The sequence below is a fragment of the Bombina bombina genome, chromosome 9, assembly GCF_027579735.1.
Source record: "Bombina bombina isolate aBomBom1 chromosome 9, aBomBom1.pri, whole genome shotgun sequence".
In the NCBI taxonomy this organism is placed as follows: Eukaryota; Metazoa; Chordata; class Amphibia; order Anura; family Bombinatoridae; genus Bombina; species Bombina bombina.
In genome coordinates, this window is record NC_069507.1 from 101,806,734 (window position 1) to 101,821,790 (window position 15,057).

A 15,057-nucleotide genomic window follows, 5' to 3' on the forward strand; every position below is an offset into this window, starting at 1 on the left:
AAGATAAGAGATATAAGTGAAATATAAATATTTATATTTATCTTAGCAGTGGCAGTATTTGGAACTTGATACTAATGTGTACAAAGGAGATTTTTTGTGTATAGTGGAGAGATTCTGTCTCTTTGTGATAAGTGCAAAAAATAAAAAAATACAAAAATACGAGGAATGAGAAAGGGAAATAAACAACAATAGACCCAAAAATCTATTACTAGTGCAAAAGTCTTGTGGTAAGAGTGATTTATTTATAAAGTAACCTAATTGCGTTACTTTCATATATGATGGGGTTAATAGAAACCCATTATAATAGTGAAAAAATGGTATATAATTAATATATTAATTTTATAAGGAATATCTGTTTCGAGTATCCTTACGTGGTGGTTATCACTTTTATTAGGAGCATCTTATTAGAGTATCCTTGTGAGATAACTGTTAACTTTTACCCAGGTGTAAAGTGCTTTATAAATATAATTTAATACTAAATAGTGAAATGGTGCAAAGAAGTATGTTCGTTCAATTCCTTATTTGCATCGAGGTATTATAACTTGTATTTATTATTACACATGATGTTATATATTGATTTATGATATTTTTTTCAAGTAATTAATTTTATTACTTGATCATGCCTTATTATATTGACTGTAATTCCTGATGTCTTGCAGAGAATGGTTCACAGATAAACAAAGTAATTGTTGTAGTCATTCATTCCATTCGGTTTGACAGTATTTAGTAAGTAAATCCACTTGCATTCCATTTTCAGCAATATTTTTTCTATATCGCCTCCTCGGATGCCGAGAGATGCTTTTTGGATTACTGTGAATTTCAAATCTTTGGAAGAGCTCTTATGATATAATAAAAAATGTTTGGCAACTGAGGTTATTTTTTTGCCCTTTTTCAGATCCCGTTCAGCTGTTTTAATATTATAGCAGTGTTCCAAGATTCTTGTTTTTACCTCTCTGGTAGTCATGCCAACATAAAACATTTGGCACGAACAGTGTAGTGCATAAACCACTCCAATGGTAGTGCATGAGAAATGACAGGGTATCTTATGTACTCTGCCAGTTTTATCAGTTAGAGATTTGACTTTCCACACATATTGGCACGCTGAACAGGTGCCACAAGGATACATGCCTGGGTCCCTATGTTGTTTTTTTTCAGATCTTACAAAATGACTCGATACCAATTTATCTCTTAGGTTATTAGGTCTTTTGTATCCTAAGGATACTCTCTCTCCAATGAGGGGTTTTAAGGTTTCATCATTTTGTAGAATTTGCCAATGATCATTTATGATTTTTGTCACATGTCTCATCTGGGGATTATATGTAGTTATTAATCTAGGATGAGATTCGGTTTTTGTTTTATCCTTGGGTACTAGTAATTCATCCCTGCAAACTTTAAGCGCTTTGTATTTTGCTCTTTTTACAGACTTTTTACTATATCCTCGCGATATTAGCCTTTGTGACAGTGCAACACTCTCTGCCATATAAATCTCTTTATTTGTGCAATTACGGCGGAGTCTCAAAAACTCACCATATGGGATCGCTCTAAGAGTATTGGGTGAGTGGGCACTCGAATGGTGTAAGAGAGTATTGGTTGCTGTCTCCTTTCTGTAGATTGTAGTATTTATAAGGCCTTCGCTATTTTTGAATATTTTCAAGTCTAAGAAACATATCTCCTGCTGACTAGCAGAATATGTCAGTTTTATATTTAAATCATTTTCATTGAGTTTTTGCATGAATAGTTGTAAATCATCAAAAGTACCCTCCCAGATGAACAGCACATCGTCTATATACCGTACCCACAGTGGTATACATTCTGTATATGTTTGTAAATGATCAGAGAATACACGAAAGCGTTCCCAAAAACCAAGAAACAAATTTGCATACGTAGGTGCACATGCAGTGCCCATTGCGGTACCCTGTGTTTGGAGATAGTACCTATCATTAAATGTGAAGAAGTTATGTGTTAGAATGAAATGTAACAACTGAACTATGAAGGCATTGTGTGCTTCATTTTCTAGACTGTTAGATGCTAGGAAGTATTTGATGGCTTCTATGCCATCACTGTGCCTGATGTTAGTATAAAGTGACTCCACATCTGCTGTAACTAACCACATATTGTCTGTTAGTTCAATATCTTTTACCATTTGTAATACTTCCATGGTGTCACGGACATATGATGGTAATGTGGTTAGATATTCCCTTAGTCTAAGGTCTATAAATTTGCTGGCATTTTCAGTTAAATTATCATTTCCAGACATGATAGGACTGCCAGGAGGTATTACAGGGTTTTTGTGCACTTTCGGTAGAAAATACAGGGTGGCAATCTTAGGGTTCTCTTTTGTCAAAAACTTCGTCTCAGAATTGGAGAGTATATTGTTCTCCCATGCATCCTTAATTATTCGGTTATACTGTATGAGGTAAGAGCTTTGGGGATTGAATATTAGTTGTTTGTAGCAGGAATTATTAGATAGTTGTTTTGTGGCTTCATCTATATACATCTGTTGTGGCCATAAGACCACATTCCCACCCTTGTCTGATGGTTTAATCAGAATATCTTGCCATGATTCAATCTCCCTCAAAGCTTGCATTTCAAGACTGCTCAAATTGTTATTAACATTATATATAGGTATCTGTTCAATTTTCTGGCAAACCATTTTACAAAAAACTTGTATTTCAGGTGATAAAGATAAGGATGGAGTATATGTAGACTTAGGTTTAACATTTGACTTCCAGACTTGTGGTGTCGGTGTCAAATTCTCATTATCCATGTCAGTACTGCTTTCTGATAATTCACATAATAAATCAGCTGTAACTAAATCATCTGCATTGAGGATATTTGGATTGTAGGCATATATTTTCTTAAGTAGCATCTTTCTAGAGAATAAGTGTATATCCTTAATCAGTTCAAATTTATTGAGCGAGTTGACAGGGCAAAACGATAGCCCTTTAAGTTTAAACCATATTAGTTAGAAATAAAGAACAGACTCCAGGGGACCAGTGTTCTTATCTCATGTGGAGATAAGTTTTGTTTACGATCTTATAAAATGAGTGATAAACAAATCTGTATTTGAGATCCAAGTGGATATTTAAAGACGTTTAACAAATATTTTAAAGTAGAATTTACTCTGGCCGATAAATTTAAAGAAATCACATTGAGATTTAGTTCAAGAAATATGCACCTGCAAAAATGTACTTTGTGCCATAGGGGAGCTAGAGAAGTTACAGAAGTCACATAACAAAGGTAAAAAGACAGATAGCCTGCAGGTCCGTCATTTAGGTTAGACTGAACCAAACTGAAATAAGAGTATTTAAAGGGAAATAACAAAGTGGGAACATGATTGCTGTACAGAAGTTGCAGAAGGAATATCACAGTCCAATAGAATAGGCCCCAGAATCTGTAGATCTTTTCTCATCACCACGTCCAGTCAGTGTCTGGTCACTTTTATATATCTGACTTCCCAAAGGTGGGCTGGAATCTGAGACCTGGGAAACAAGCACAAGAAGAGTATGGAAGAGTTGGAGGTATAGAATGGCCAAATTATTTAATACAGATTGTAAAATTTTCAACTATCACATTTCCATAGGAGTGATTTTTACTCTCTCTTATCTATCTCTGTACTTTCCAAAACATGCAAAAACATCAATATATTATTTTCTCAACTCCATTTTATCCTGACTCTCTGATTGCAAATGATTTTTGAGATAGTGACCACAATTCTTACAGTATTGTTACACTTTATCTAATTTCCCATCGTATTCCTTACCTCCTCAAACTTCTTAGCTTTATATTGGTCGGCTCCTTTCAAAAAGTTTAATAAAATTATATCACACAGAACAGTCCCCTACAAGACACAAAAACAGAGTTCAGAAGATACAGTTGGAAAACAATATGGTAGTAATATATTTGGATTAAAGAGAGAAAATATAGCACATAGTAAGAAGCCTGGAATCGCAGTATCAAAACCTGCATTTAAATTTTTGTGTGTGATCTACTGTACAGTAGAATTCATAAAAGCTGTTGCATAAGTTTCAAAGTGCATACTAAAACCTGTTTATAAATTTAATAATGTTTCCATTTAGCCTTGGCAAAATGTATTACTGTCATAAGATATTTATTGTGATATATCAACTTTAAAAAACAAAAACAAAAAACAATATGGGCTAGATTTCAAAAAGGTATGCAGTTTATACAGCCACAAACACTACAGAGCATTAGACTACAGAGGATAAATTAATTAACCACATCCACTTAGTGACAATATATTGATAATAAAGGCTTTTATATGGAGGACCCAAAAGATTGTTTGTTACAGAACTACAAGGCTATTGTATTTAATTGTATGCTCAATATGTGGGAAAAACATTGAATTATTTAAAAGATAAATTGCACGAACATTGAAGTAATATAAAATGATAACAAAGATTCCCCTACTGAGAAACATTATATCTGTCCTACTAATGTACCCATGAGTTCAAAAATCTTTATGTAGTAAAAAATCTTTAAAAGAACAGGATCAACAAGAGGTTGAAAAAGTATGCATTTCTTTAGCACTTCATTCTCCCCTTGAGAGTTTATACTTAGAACACCTTTAATAGGATGAAGTTGGTGATTGGGATTAAAATTGAACCTTTATTAGTTTTATTAAAAAACAGAACACACAACATAAAGAGTTAAAAAACACAAAAAGTAGGGGCCCATAGAACGAGTTTATCAAGTTACTCAGTGCAGTTAGCAATATTATTGAATTCAATAAGTGTGAGAATCTGGTCACTTGGCTGTGTACTTGGTAAGGAGATGGAATGTATTAAAATCTCCTAAGAGAAGACAAATGGGTATAATGTGAGTAAGTTTTGCTGAGTGTAAAACTAACTCAGCAATGGGTTAAGTACTGAGGTGTTTATCAGATAAGTTTTCTTAAGTTCTATTATATTTGTTCAACTTAAGAAAATAGTGCTCAAATAGATGAGCAATTATTTATAAAAATAATAAATGTAGGTGAAGTAACCGATTTTTATATTTTTTGGATATCTTTTTTCATTGGCTCATGTACTTGTATTGCCTTGTGCCTACAATCAGTACTTGGATTCCAATTATTGTCTGTTAATACAAGATAGTATACCCATACTGGTTCTCAATCTATTGGTTGACTTTATTAACAGTCTGATGTCTCTTGTCATTGGCTCATGTGCTTAGATTGCCTTGTGTCTGCAATCTGTACTTCAATTTTTAAATTGTTGTCTAATAATACAGGATAGTTAGCACATACTAGCTAAACCGATTAGTTAGCTATTATAGCAGTCTATCACTCTCAGAGAGTGATGTAACTAAATATCTGTATGATATATACTAGGTTTATTATGCTTAGTTACGATTATAACACCTTGTATAGGGGAATGCTGACCAAATTGTTACAAATGTATAGTATATTGTAACTAATATGGTTATATAAATATAAAGTATCACTATTCAAAGTTCAATATGAATATTTTTACTCGGGCTGATTGTAATTGCAGCCTGAATGTCCCCTAAGGGTGTTAGCCTTAATTTTGTATGTCTGTAGTAACCGATGCATGTAATGCCAAGTAATTTCTATGTTACTCAGGTAGCGGCTAGTATCAGTTGATCGCTAAATTAGATTGTCATCTGCATAATAGGTTAAACCTAGAATACTAGAAGAGTATTAAATTATATTAAAGATATACTTTCTCTGGAAAGTGCTCTCAAGTACTGGTTTTGAGATTAAATAAATCCTGTGGTTTGTTGATGCCTCACTTTAAAATTAAAGCGGAGGTTTTTTAGGCACTAGACACACACTTCCATCATTCAGATTCACATCTCCATTTAAGTTAAATTCTAAAAAAAGTTTTTTTCAAGCATAACACTGATTCACACTAGGTAAAGTTAAATAAAACGTAGGTTTGGCAAATTTTGTCAATCTCTCAGAGTATAGATGCCTCGTTCTAATGTATAGTACATTTTAAGCAGCAATATTGCTAATGTTAGGCGGCCCAAACTAGATGCAAAATTAAAAGATATTGGGGGTTGAAAGAGGTTCAACACCCTCCCCTGACATGTTTCGCCGACCTAATAGCGGCTTTTTCAAAGGTGAGCGCGCGCTCGCGCCGTCGGGTGTTTTATCACCTAAGCTCCACCCTAGTTTGCAATCGGGAGCCAATCCGGGCCATCCTTACTCGAGGAGACACGGCAATCAGAATTGAACAATGTTATTGTGGACAGGATAGGTTGATGGAAATATGGGTAGGATTTGAGGATAGGAGAACGGATAACTGTATATTGTGAATGAACTCTGTATATGTCTTTATTTTTAATCTTGCCGATTGGGTGCGATATTCAATAGGTACATAATGATGGTATGATAAGGATAAATGAAATGAAATAACAGTTCAATATTAATGTCTATAGTAGTATCATATTGATTGTATATTGGTTCATATTCGAAGTTTGGATATCATCAATTTATAATTGATATTATATCCAAACTTATAAAAACGATCATGTTGTGTGAAAAAGATATATATTTAAACAGAAACTTTTATATTATTAGTTTCTATCAGGATCTTGTAATATTTATATTAAAAGTAAAATGGATTCTTTATATTCCCTATATAGTGTGGTATGAGGTTATCAGAGTGGAAGGGTTTGGGTGAAGTGTAGAAAAAAAGTATATTTAAATAGAAACTAGTATACTATTGGTTTCTATCTGGATCTAATGATATTTATATTCAAACTGAAATAGATTAGTTATATTCCTTAAATAGTGTGGTATGAGGTTGTGAGAGTGAAAGGGTTTGGGAGAAGTGATGATGCATAGTGAATGTAATCTGAACTAGGGTTATTGGTGTGTGACAACTTGACTGGGTGATACAGAATAGAGAGTGAAAGGGGAAAAAACAGTGACATATTAGTGCGCGAGACCTAATTGAAGGATAGGGTGATTAAATAAACTATTACGGTGAAATACATGGATATGAATAACCATGTTAATATTGGGGTGATGACAAATTATAGGACGTGAATTACACTTGGAAAAGGGGGGGGGTTTATTAGGGAGGAAAAAAGCTTAGTATAAAGTTAGAAGTGCAAGGATATATTCTAATTATATGAGGATGATGGTGATAGTGATAAGTATAATAAACTGAATTGAGGAACGAAGAAAAATTCTATACTAATTAAATTGTAAAAAATACATAAAAGCTGAAAATTGAATACAAAATAATAAAAATTGCAAATCGATTTTTGTTATATTATTATAATAATAACCATGTGTATGTGGAATAAAATTCATTTATATATTATTCTATGTGTCCTATGTTGGCGGACACTGACTATCAAGTGATTATTTATAGTGTGAGAAAAACGAAAATATGATAAGAGGATGTGGGTGGGGGAAAGGGAAAAGGGGAAATATAGGATTGGAGAAACTGAATATAAGGATATAAATATCTTTATATAATGAAATCATGTAGAGAAAAATATTAATTGAATTGGTTGTGATGATTTTGGTTGAAAAAAATTGTTCTGTTTTGTATGTAAAGAGATTTAATTTCTCTACTAGAACACCACCCCTGTATGACCAGGCTGGATTCTGTAAGTGTGGTCATTAAGCAGTGGTTTTGATGATTGATTTAGATAAACATAGAATAATTATTTAATTCGTTCATTCCTTTGGGATATACACAGTCCATCAGATAGATCCATTTGGTTTCCATTTTAAGGAGTGAATTCTCCAAATCACCCCCTCTCAGTCCCAATGAAATCTTGTGTATGCCATAACATTGCAATTCTGAGGTCTTGTATTGGTGGTGTTTCATAAAATGTGACGCTACAGAAGTAATTTGGACAAATCTTTGGATGCATTCCTAATATTGCGGAGATGTTCCATGACTCGTGTATGTAGTTTTCTCGTCGTCATCCCTATATAGGTCTGCAGACAGGTACATTGTAGAGCATAAATAACTCCCATGGAGTTGCAACTGATGTACATTTTTATGAGATGTTGGTTGCCGAATCTGCCAATGATAGTCTTTTTCTTATTAATCATATGACTGCATGTGGAACAACTACCACAGGCGAATGATCCCTTTTCAGTTGGTCTCCGCTGGGGATTTTTCTTGGTGTAATGACTTGGAGTAAGTCATTCTTGAAGATTACAAGAACGTCTGTATCCAATGTCAGGTTTGTCCCCAATAAATTTGGCTAGATTTCCATCTAGTTGTAGTAGATGCCAGTTTTTACGGATTATATCTGCAATCTGATTAGACTGATCATTGTATGTCAAGATAAGAGGAGTTTTTTGGTCAGTTTTCTTGGTTTTGACTTTTAATAGATCAGCTCTGGGAGTATGATAAGCTCTGCTTTTGGCTTTCTGAATCGATCTTCTGCTGTATCCTCTGGCCAATAGTCTCTTTTCAAGTTCTGATGCTCTAGTTTTAAAAGTTGCCTCATCAGAGCAATTCCGTCTCATTCTAAGAAATTCGCCTACTGGTAAGGACTTGGTGGTATTTGGTGCATGAGCACTTGTAGCATACAGAACATTGTTGGTGGCAGTTTTCTTCCTAAAGAGATCCGTGCTTAGACATCCATTATTTTCTTTATGGATTCGTAAGTCAAGAAAGGAAATTTCAGTTTGGCTCTTTTCATAGGTTAGCCTAATATTAAAATTGTTTTGATTCAGACTTGATAGAAACATTTCCAAGTCATTTTGAGTGCCTTCCCATATAAACATGACATCATCAATATATCTTATCCATAGAGGGATATTTTGGATATATTGATCATTGGTGTCTGTGAATACGTTGGTTTGCTCCCACCAGCCAAGAAACAGGTTGGCATAGGTGGGAGCACAGGCTGTACCCATGGCGGTACCCTGTGTTTGGAGATAGAATTTGTTGTTGAACAAAAAGAAATTTTTCGTGTCACGGACATAGGATGGGAGTTGCGTCAGAAATTGTCTCAATCTGAGATCAATGTAAATGCTTGCCTTATGTCCGTGACACGATGGAAGTATTACAACAACTGGAAGGCATTAACATCTCCAAAAATGCTTGGTTAGTGACTGCGGATGTGGAATCTCTTTACACCAGCATTAATCATAAACAAGGACTCAATGCAGTTAGACACTTTCTGAATATGGACAGTACTGAAAGGGATGAACATAATCATTTCATCATGGATTTATTACAGTTTGTCCTTACCAAAAATTTATTTTTGTTCAACAACAAATTCTATCTCCAAACACAGGGTACCGCTATGGGTACAGCCTGTGCTCCCACCTATGCCAACCTGTTTCTTGGCTGGTGGGAGCAAACCAACGTATTCACAGACACCAATGATCAATATATCCAAAATATCCCTCTATGGATAAGATATATTGATGATGTCATGTTTATATGGGAAGGCACTCAAAATGACTTGGAAATGTTTCTATCAAGTCTGAATCAAAACAATTTGAATATTAGGCTAACCTATGAAAAGAGCCAAACTGAAATTTCCTTTCTTGACTTACGAATCCATAAAGAAAATAATGGATGTCTAATTACTGATCTCTTTAGGAAGAAAACTGCCACCAACAATGTTCTGTATGCTACAAGTGAAATACCACCAAGTCCTTACCAGTAGGCGAATTTCTTAGAATGAGACGGAATTGCTCTGATGAGGCAACTTTTAAAACTAGAGCATCAGAACTTGAAAAGAGACTATTGGCCAGAGGATACAGCAGAAGATCGATTCAGAAAGCCAAAAGCAGAGCTTATCATACTCCCAGAGCTGATCTATTAAAAGTCAAAACCAAGAAAACTGACCAAAAAACTCATCTGATCTTGACATACAATGATCAGTCTAATCAGATTGCAGATATAATCCGTAAAAACTGGCATCTACTACAACTAGATGGAAATCTAGCCAAATTTATTGGGGACAAACCTGACATTGGATACAGACGTTCTTGTAATCTTCAAGAATGACTTACTCCAAGTTATTACACCAAGAAAAATCCCCAGCGGAGACCAACTGAAAAGGGATCATTCGCCTGTGGTAGTTGTTCCACATGCAGTCATATGATTAATAAGAAAAAGACTATCATTGACAGATTCGGCAACCAACATCTCATAAAAATGTACATCAGTTGCAACTCCATGGGAGTTATTTATGCTCTACAATGTACCTGTCCGCAGACCTATATAGGGATGACAACGAGAAAACTACATACACTGGAATCTACTACAACTAGATGGAAATCTAGCCAAATTTATTGGGGACAAACCTGACATTGGTTACAGACGTTCTTGTAATCTTCAAGAATTACTTACTCCAAGTCATTACACCAAGAAAAATCCCCAGCGGAGACCAACTGAAAAGGGATCATTCGCCTGTGGTAGTTGTTCCACATGCAGTCATATGATTAATAAGAAAAAGACTATCATTGACAGATTCGGCAACCAACATCTCATAAAAATGTACATCAGTTGCAACTCCATGGGAGTTATTTATGCTCTACAATGTACCTGTCCGCAGACCTATATAGGGATGACGACGAGAAAACTACATACACTGGCATCTACTACAACTAGATGGAAATCTAGCCAAATTTATTGGGGACAAACCTGACATTGGATACAGACGTTCTTGTAATCTTCAAGAATTACTTACTCCAAGTCATTACACCAAGAAAAATCCCCAGCGGAGACCAACTGAAAAGGGATCATTCGCCTGTGGTAGTTGTTCCACATGCAGTCATATGAGTAATAAGAAAAAGACTATCATTGACAGATTCGGCAACCAACATCTCATAAAAATGTACATCAGTTGCAACTCCATGGGAGTTATTTATGCTCTACAATGTACCTGTCTGCAGATCTATATAGGGATGACGACGAGAAAACTACATACACGACTCATGGAACATCCCCGCAATATTAGGAATGCATCCAAAGATTTGTCCAAAGACAAAAAAATTACTTCTGTAGCGTCACATTTTATGAAACACCACCAATACAAGACCTCAGAATTGCAATGTTATGGCATACACAAGATTTTATTGGGACTGAGAGGGGGTGATTTGGAGAATTCACGCCTTAAAATGGAAACCAAATGGATCTATCTGATGGACTGAGTATATCCCAAAGGAATGAACGAATTAAATAATTATTCTATGTTTATTTAAATCAATCATCAAAACCACTGCTTAATGACCACACTTACAGAATCCAGCCTGGTCATACAGGGGTGGTGTTCTAGTAGAGAAATTAAATATCTTTACATACAAAACAGAACAATTTTTTCAACCAAAGTCATCACAACCAATTCAATTAATATTTTTCTCTACATGATTTCATTATATAAAGATATTTATATCCTTATATTCAGTTTCTCCAATCCTATATTTCCCCTTTTCCCTTTCCCCCACCCACATCCTCTTATCATATTTTCGTTTTTCTCACACTATAAATAATCACTTGATAGTCAGTGTCCGCCAACATAGGACACATAGAATAATATATAAATGAATTTTATTCCACATACACATGGTTATTATTATAATAATATAACAAAAATCGATTTGCAATTATGAGATGCAATCACATCCTGAAAATTTTCTTTGTTCTTTTTTGATAACACCCTTTAATTAAAATCATTTACATTATTAATTAATATTCATTAATAATATTTTTTATTTTTTATTATTTTGTATTCAATTTTCAGCTTTTATGTATTTTTTACAATTTAATTAGTATAGAATTTTTCTTCGTTCCTCAATTCAGTTTATTATACTTATCACTATCACCATCATCCTCATATAATTAGAATATATCCTTGCACTTCTAACTTTATACTAAGCTTTTTTCCTCCCTAATAAACCCCCCCCCTTTTCCAAGTGTAATTCACGTCCTATAATTTGTCATCACCCCAATATTAACATGGTTATTCATATCCATGTATTTCACCGTAATAGTTTATTTAATCACCCTATCCTTCAATTAGGTCTCGTGCACTAATATGTCACTGTTTTTTCCCCTTTCACTCTCTATTCTGTATCACCCAGTCAAGTTGTCACACACCAATAACCCTAGTTCAGATTACATTCACTATGCATCATCACTTCTCCCAAACCCTTTCACTCTCACAACCTCATAACACACTATTTAAGGAATATAACTAATCTATTTCAGTTTGAATATAAATATCATTAGATCCAGATAGAAACCAATAGTATACTAGTTTCTATTTAAATATACTTTTTTTCTACACTTCACCCAAACCCTTCCACTCTGATAACCTCATACCACACTATATAAGGAATATAAAGAATCCATTTTACTTTTAATATAAATATTACAAGATCCTGATAGAAACTAATAATATATAAGTTTCTGTTTAAATATATATCTTTTTCACACAACATGATCGTTTTTATAAGTTTGGATATAATATCAATTATAAATTGATGATATCCAAACTTCGAATATGAACCAATATACAATCAATATGATACTACTATAGACATTAATATTGAACTGTTATTTCATTTCATTTATCCTTATCATACCATCATTATGTACCTATTGAATATCGCACCCAATCGGCAAGATTAAAAATAAAGACATATACAGAGTTCATTCACAATATACAGTTATCCGTTCTCCTATCCTCAAATCCTACCCATATTTCCATCAACCTATCCTGTCCACAATAACATTGTTCAATTCTGATTGCCGTGCCTCCTCGAGTAAGGATGGCCCGGATTTGCTCCCGATTGCAAACTAGGGTGGAGCTTAGGTGATAAAACACCCGACGGCGCGAGCGCGCGCTCACCTTTGAAAAAGCCGCTATTAGGTCGGCGAAACATGTCAGGGGAGGGTGTTGAACCTCTTTCAACCCCCGATATCTTTTAATTTTGCATCTAGTTTGGGCTGCCTAACATTAGCAATATTGCTGCTTAAAATGTACTATACATTAGAACGAGGCATCTATACTCTGAGAGATTGACAAAATTTGCCAAACCTACGTTTTATTTAACTTTACCTAGTGTGAATCAGTGTTATGCTTGAAAAAACCTTTTTTTAGAATTTAACTTAAATGGAGATGTGAATCTGAATGATGGAAGTGTGTGTCTAGTGCCTAAAAAACCTCCGCTTTAATTTTAAAGTGAGGCATCAACAAACCACAGGATTTATTTAATCTCAAAACCAATACTTGAGAGCACTTTCCAGAGAAAGTATATCTTTAATATAATTTAATACTCTTCTAGTATTCTAGGTTTAACCTATTATGTAGATGACAATCTAATTTAGTGATCAACTGATACTAGCCGCTACCTGAGTAACATAGAAATTACTTGGCATTACATGCATCGGTTACTACAGACATACAAAATTAAGGCTAACACCCTTAGGGGACATTCAGGCTGCAATTACAATCAGCCCGAGTAAAAATATTCACATTGAACTTTGAATAGTGATACTTTATATTTATATAACCATATTAGTTACAATATACTATACATTTGTAACAATTTGGTCAGCATTCCCCTATACAAGGTGTTATAATCGTAACTAAGCATAATAAACCTAGTATATATCATACAGATATTTAGTTACATCACTCTCTGAGAGTGATAGACTGCTAAAATAGCTAACTAATCGGTTTAGCTAGTATGTGCCAACTATCCTGTATTATTAGACAACAATTTAAAAATTGAAGTACAGATTGCAGACCCAAGGCAATCTAAGTACCTGAGCCAATGACGAGAGACATCAGACTGTTAATAAAGTCAACCAATAGATTGAGAACCAGTATGGGTATTTATTATTTTTATAAATAATTGCTCATCTATTTGAGCACTATTTTCTTAAGTTGAACAAATATAATAGACTTAAGAAAACTTATCTGATAAACACCTCAGTACTTAACCCATTGCTGAGTTAGTTTTACACTCAGCAAAACTTACTCATAGTTTATCCATTTGTCTTTTCTTAGGAGATTTTAATACATTCCATCTCCTTACCTAGTACACAGCCAAGTGACCAGATTCTCACACTTATTGAATTCAATAATATTGCTAACTGCACTGAGTAACTTGATAAACTCGTTCTATGGGCCCCTACTTTTTGTGTTTTTTAACTCTTTATGTTGTGTGTTCTGTTTTTTAATAAAACTAATAAAGGTTAAATTTTAATCCCAATCACCAACTTCATCCTATTAAATGTGTTCTAAGTATAAACTCTCAAGGGGAGAATGAAGTGCTAAAGAAATGCATACTTTTTCAACCTCTTGTTGATCCTGTTCTTTTAGTTAATTCATGCATAAGCACTCAAGCTAAGGAAATACAGGGAGTGCAGAATTATTAGGCAAGTTGTATTTTTGAGGATTAATTTTATTATTGAACAACAACCATGTTCTCAATGAACCCAAAAAAACTCATTAATATCAAAGCTGAATATTTTTGGAAGTAGTTTTTAGTTTGTTTTTAGTTTTAGCTATTTTAGTGGGATATCTGTGTGTGCAGGTGACTATTACTGTGCATAATTATTAGGCAACTTAACAAAAAACAAATATATACCCATTTCAATTATTTATTTTTACCAGTGAAACCAATATAACATCTCAACATTCACAAATATACATTTCTGACATGCAAAAACAAAACAATAACAAATCAGTGACCAATATAGCCACCTTTCTTTGCAAGGACACTCAAAAGCCTGCCATCCATGGATTCTGTCAGTGTTTTCATCTGTTCAACATCAACATTGCGTGCAGCAGCAACCACAGCCTCCCAGACACTGTTCAGAGAGGTGTACTGTTTTCCCTCCTTGTAAATCTCACATTTGATGATGGACCACAGGTTCTCAATAGGGTTCAGATCAGGTGAACAAGGAGGCCATGTCATTAGATTTTCTTCTTTTATACCCTTTCTTGCCAGCCACGCTGTGGAGTACTTGGACGTGTGTGATGGAGCATTGTCCTGCATGAAAATCATGTTTTTCTTGAAGGATGCAGACTTCTTCCTGTACCACTGCTTGAAGAAGGTGTCTTCCA

The 15,057-nt window shown here is 34.3% G+C and overlaps 1 protein-coding gene across 1 annotated transcript in view; it reads right to left on the reverse strand.

The window, feature by feature from the left end:
- Positions 1-3,103: 3,103 nt before the first annotated feature.
- The window catches only part of P2RX3 (purinergic receptor P2X 3), a 136,763-nt gene continuing 124,809 nt past the window's right edge, over positions 3,104-15,057 (reverse strand). The window contains exons 11-12 of the mRNA XM_053691680.1: positions 3,764-3,841; positions 3,104-3,482 (exon numbers count right to left, since the gene is read on the reverse strand). Coding sequence (XP_053547655.1) covers positions 3,366-3,482; positions 3,764-3,841 — 195 coding nt within the window. The 3' untranslated portion in view covers positions 3,104-3,365. The remainder of the gene's footprint in view (positions 3,483-3,763; positions 3,842-15,057) is intronic.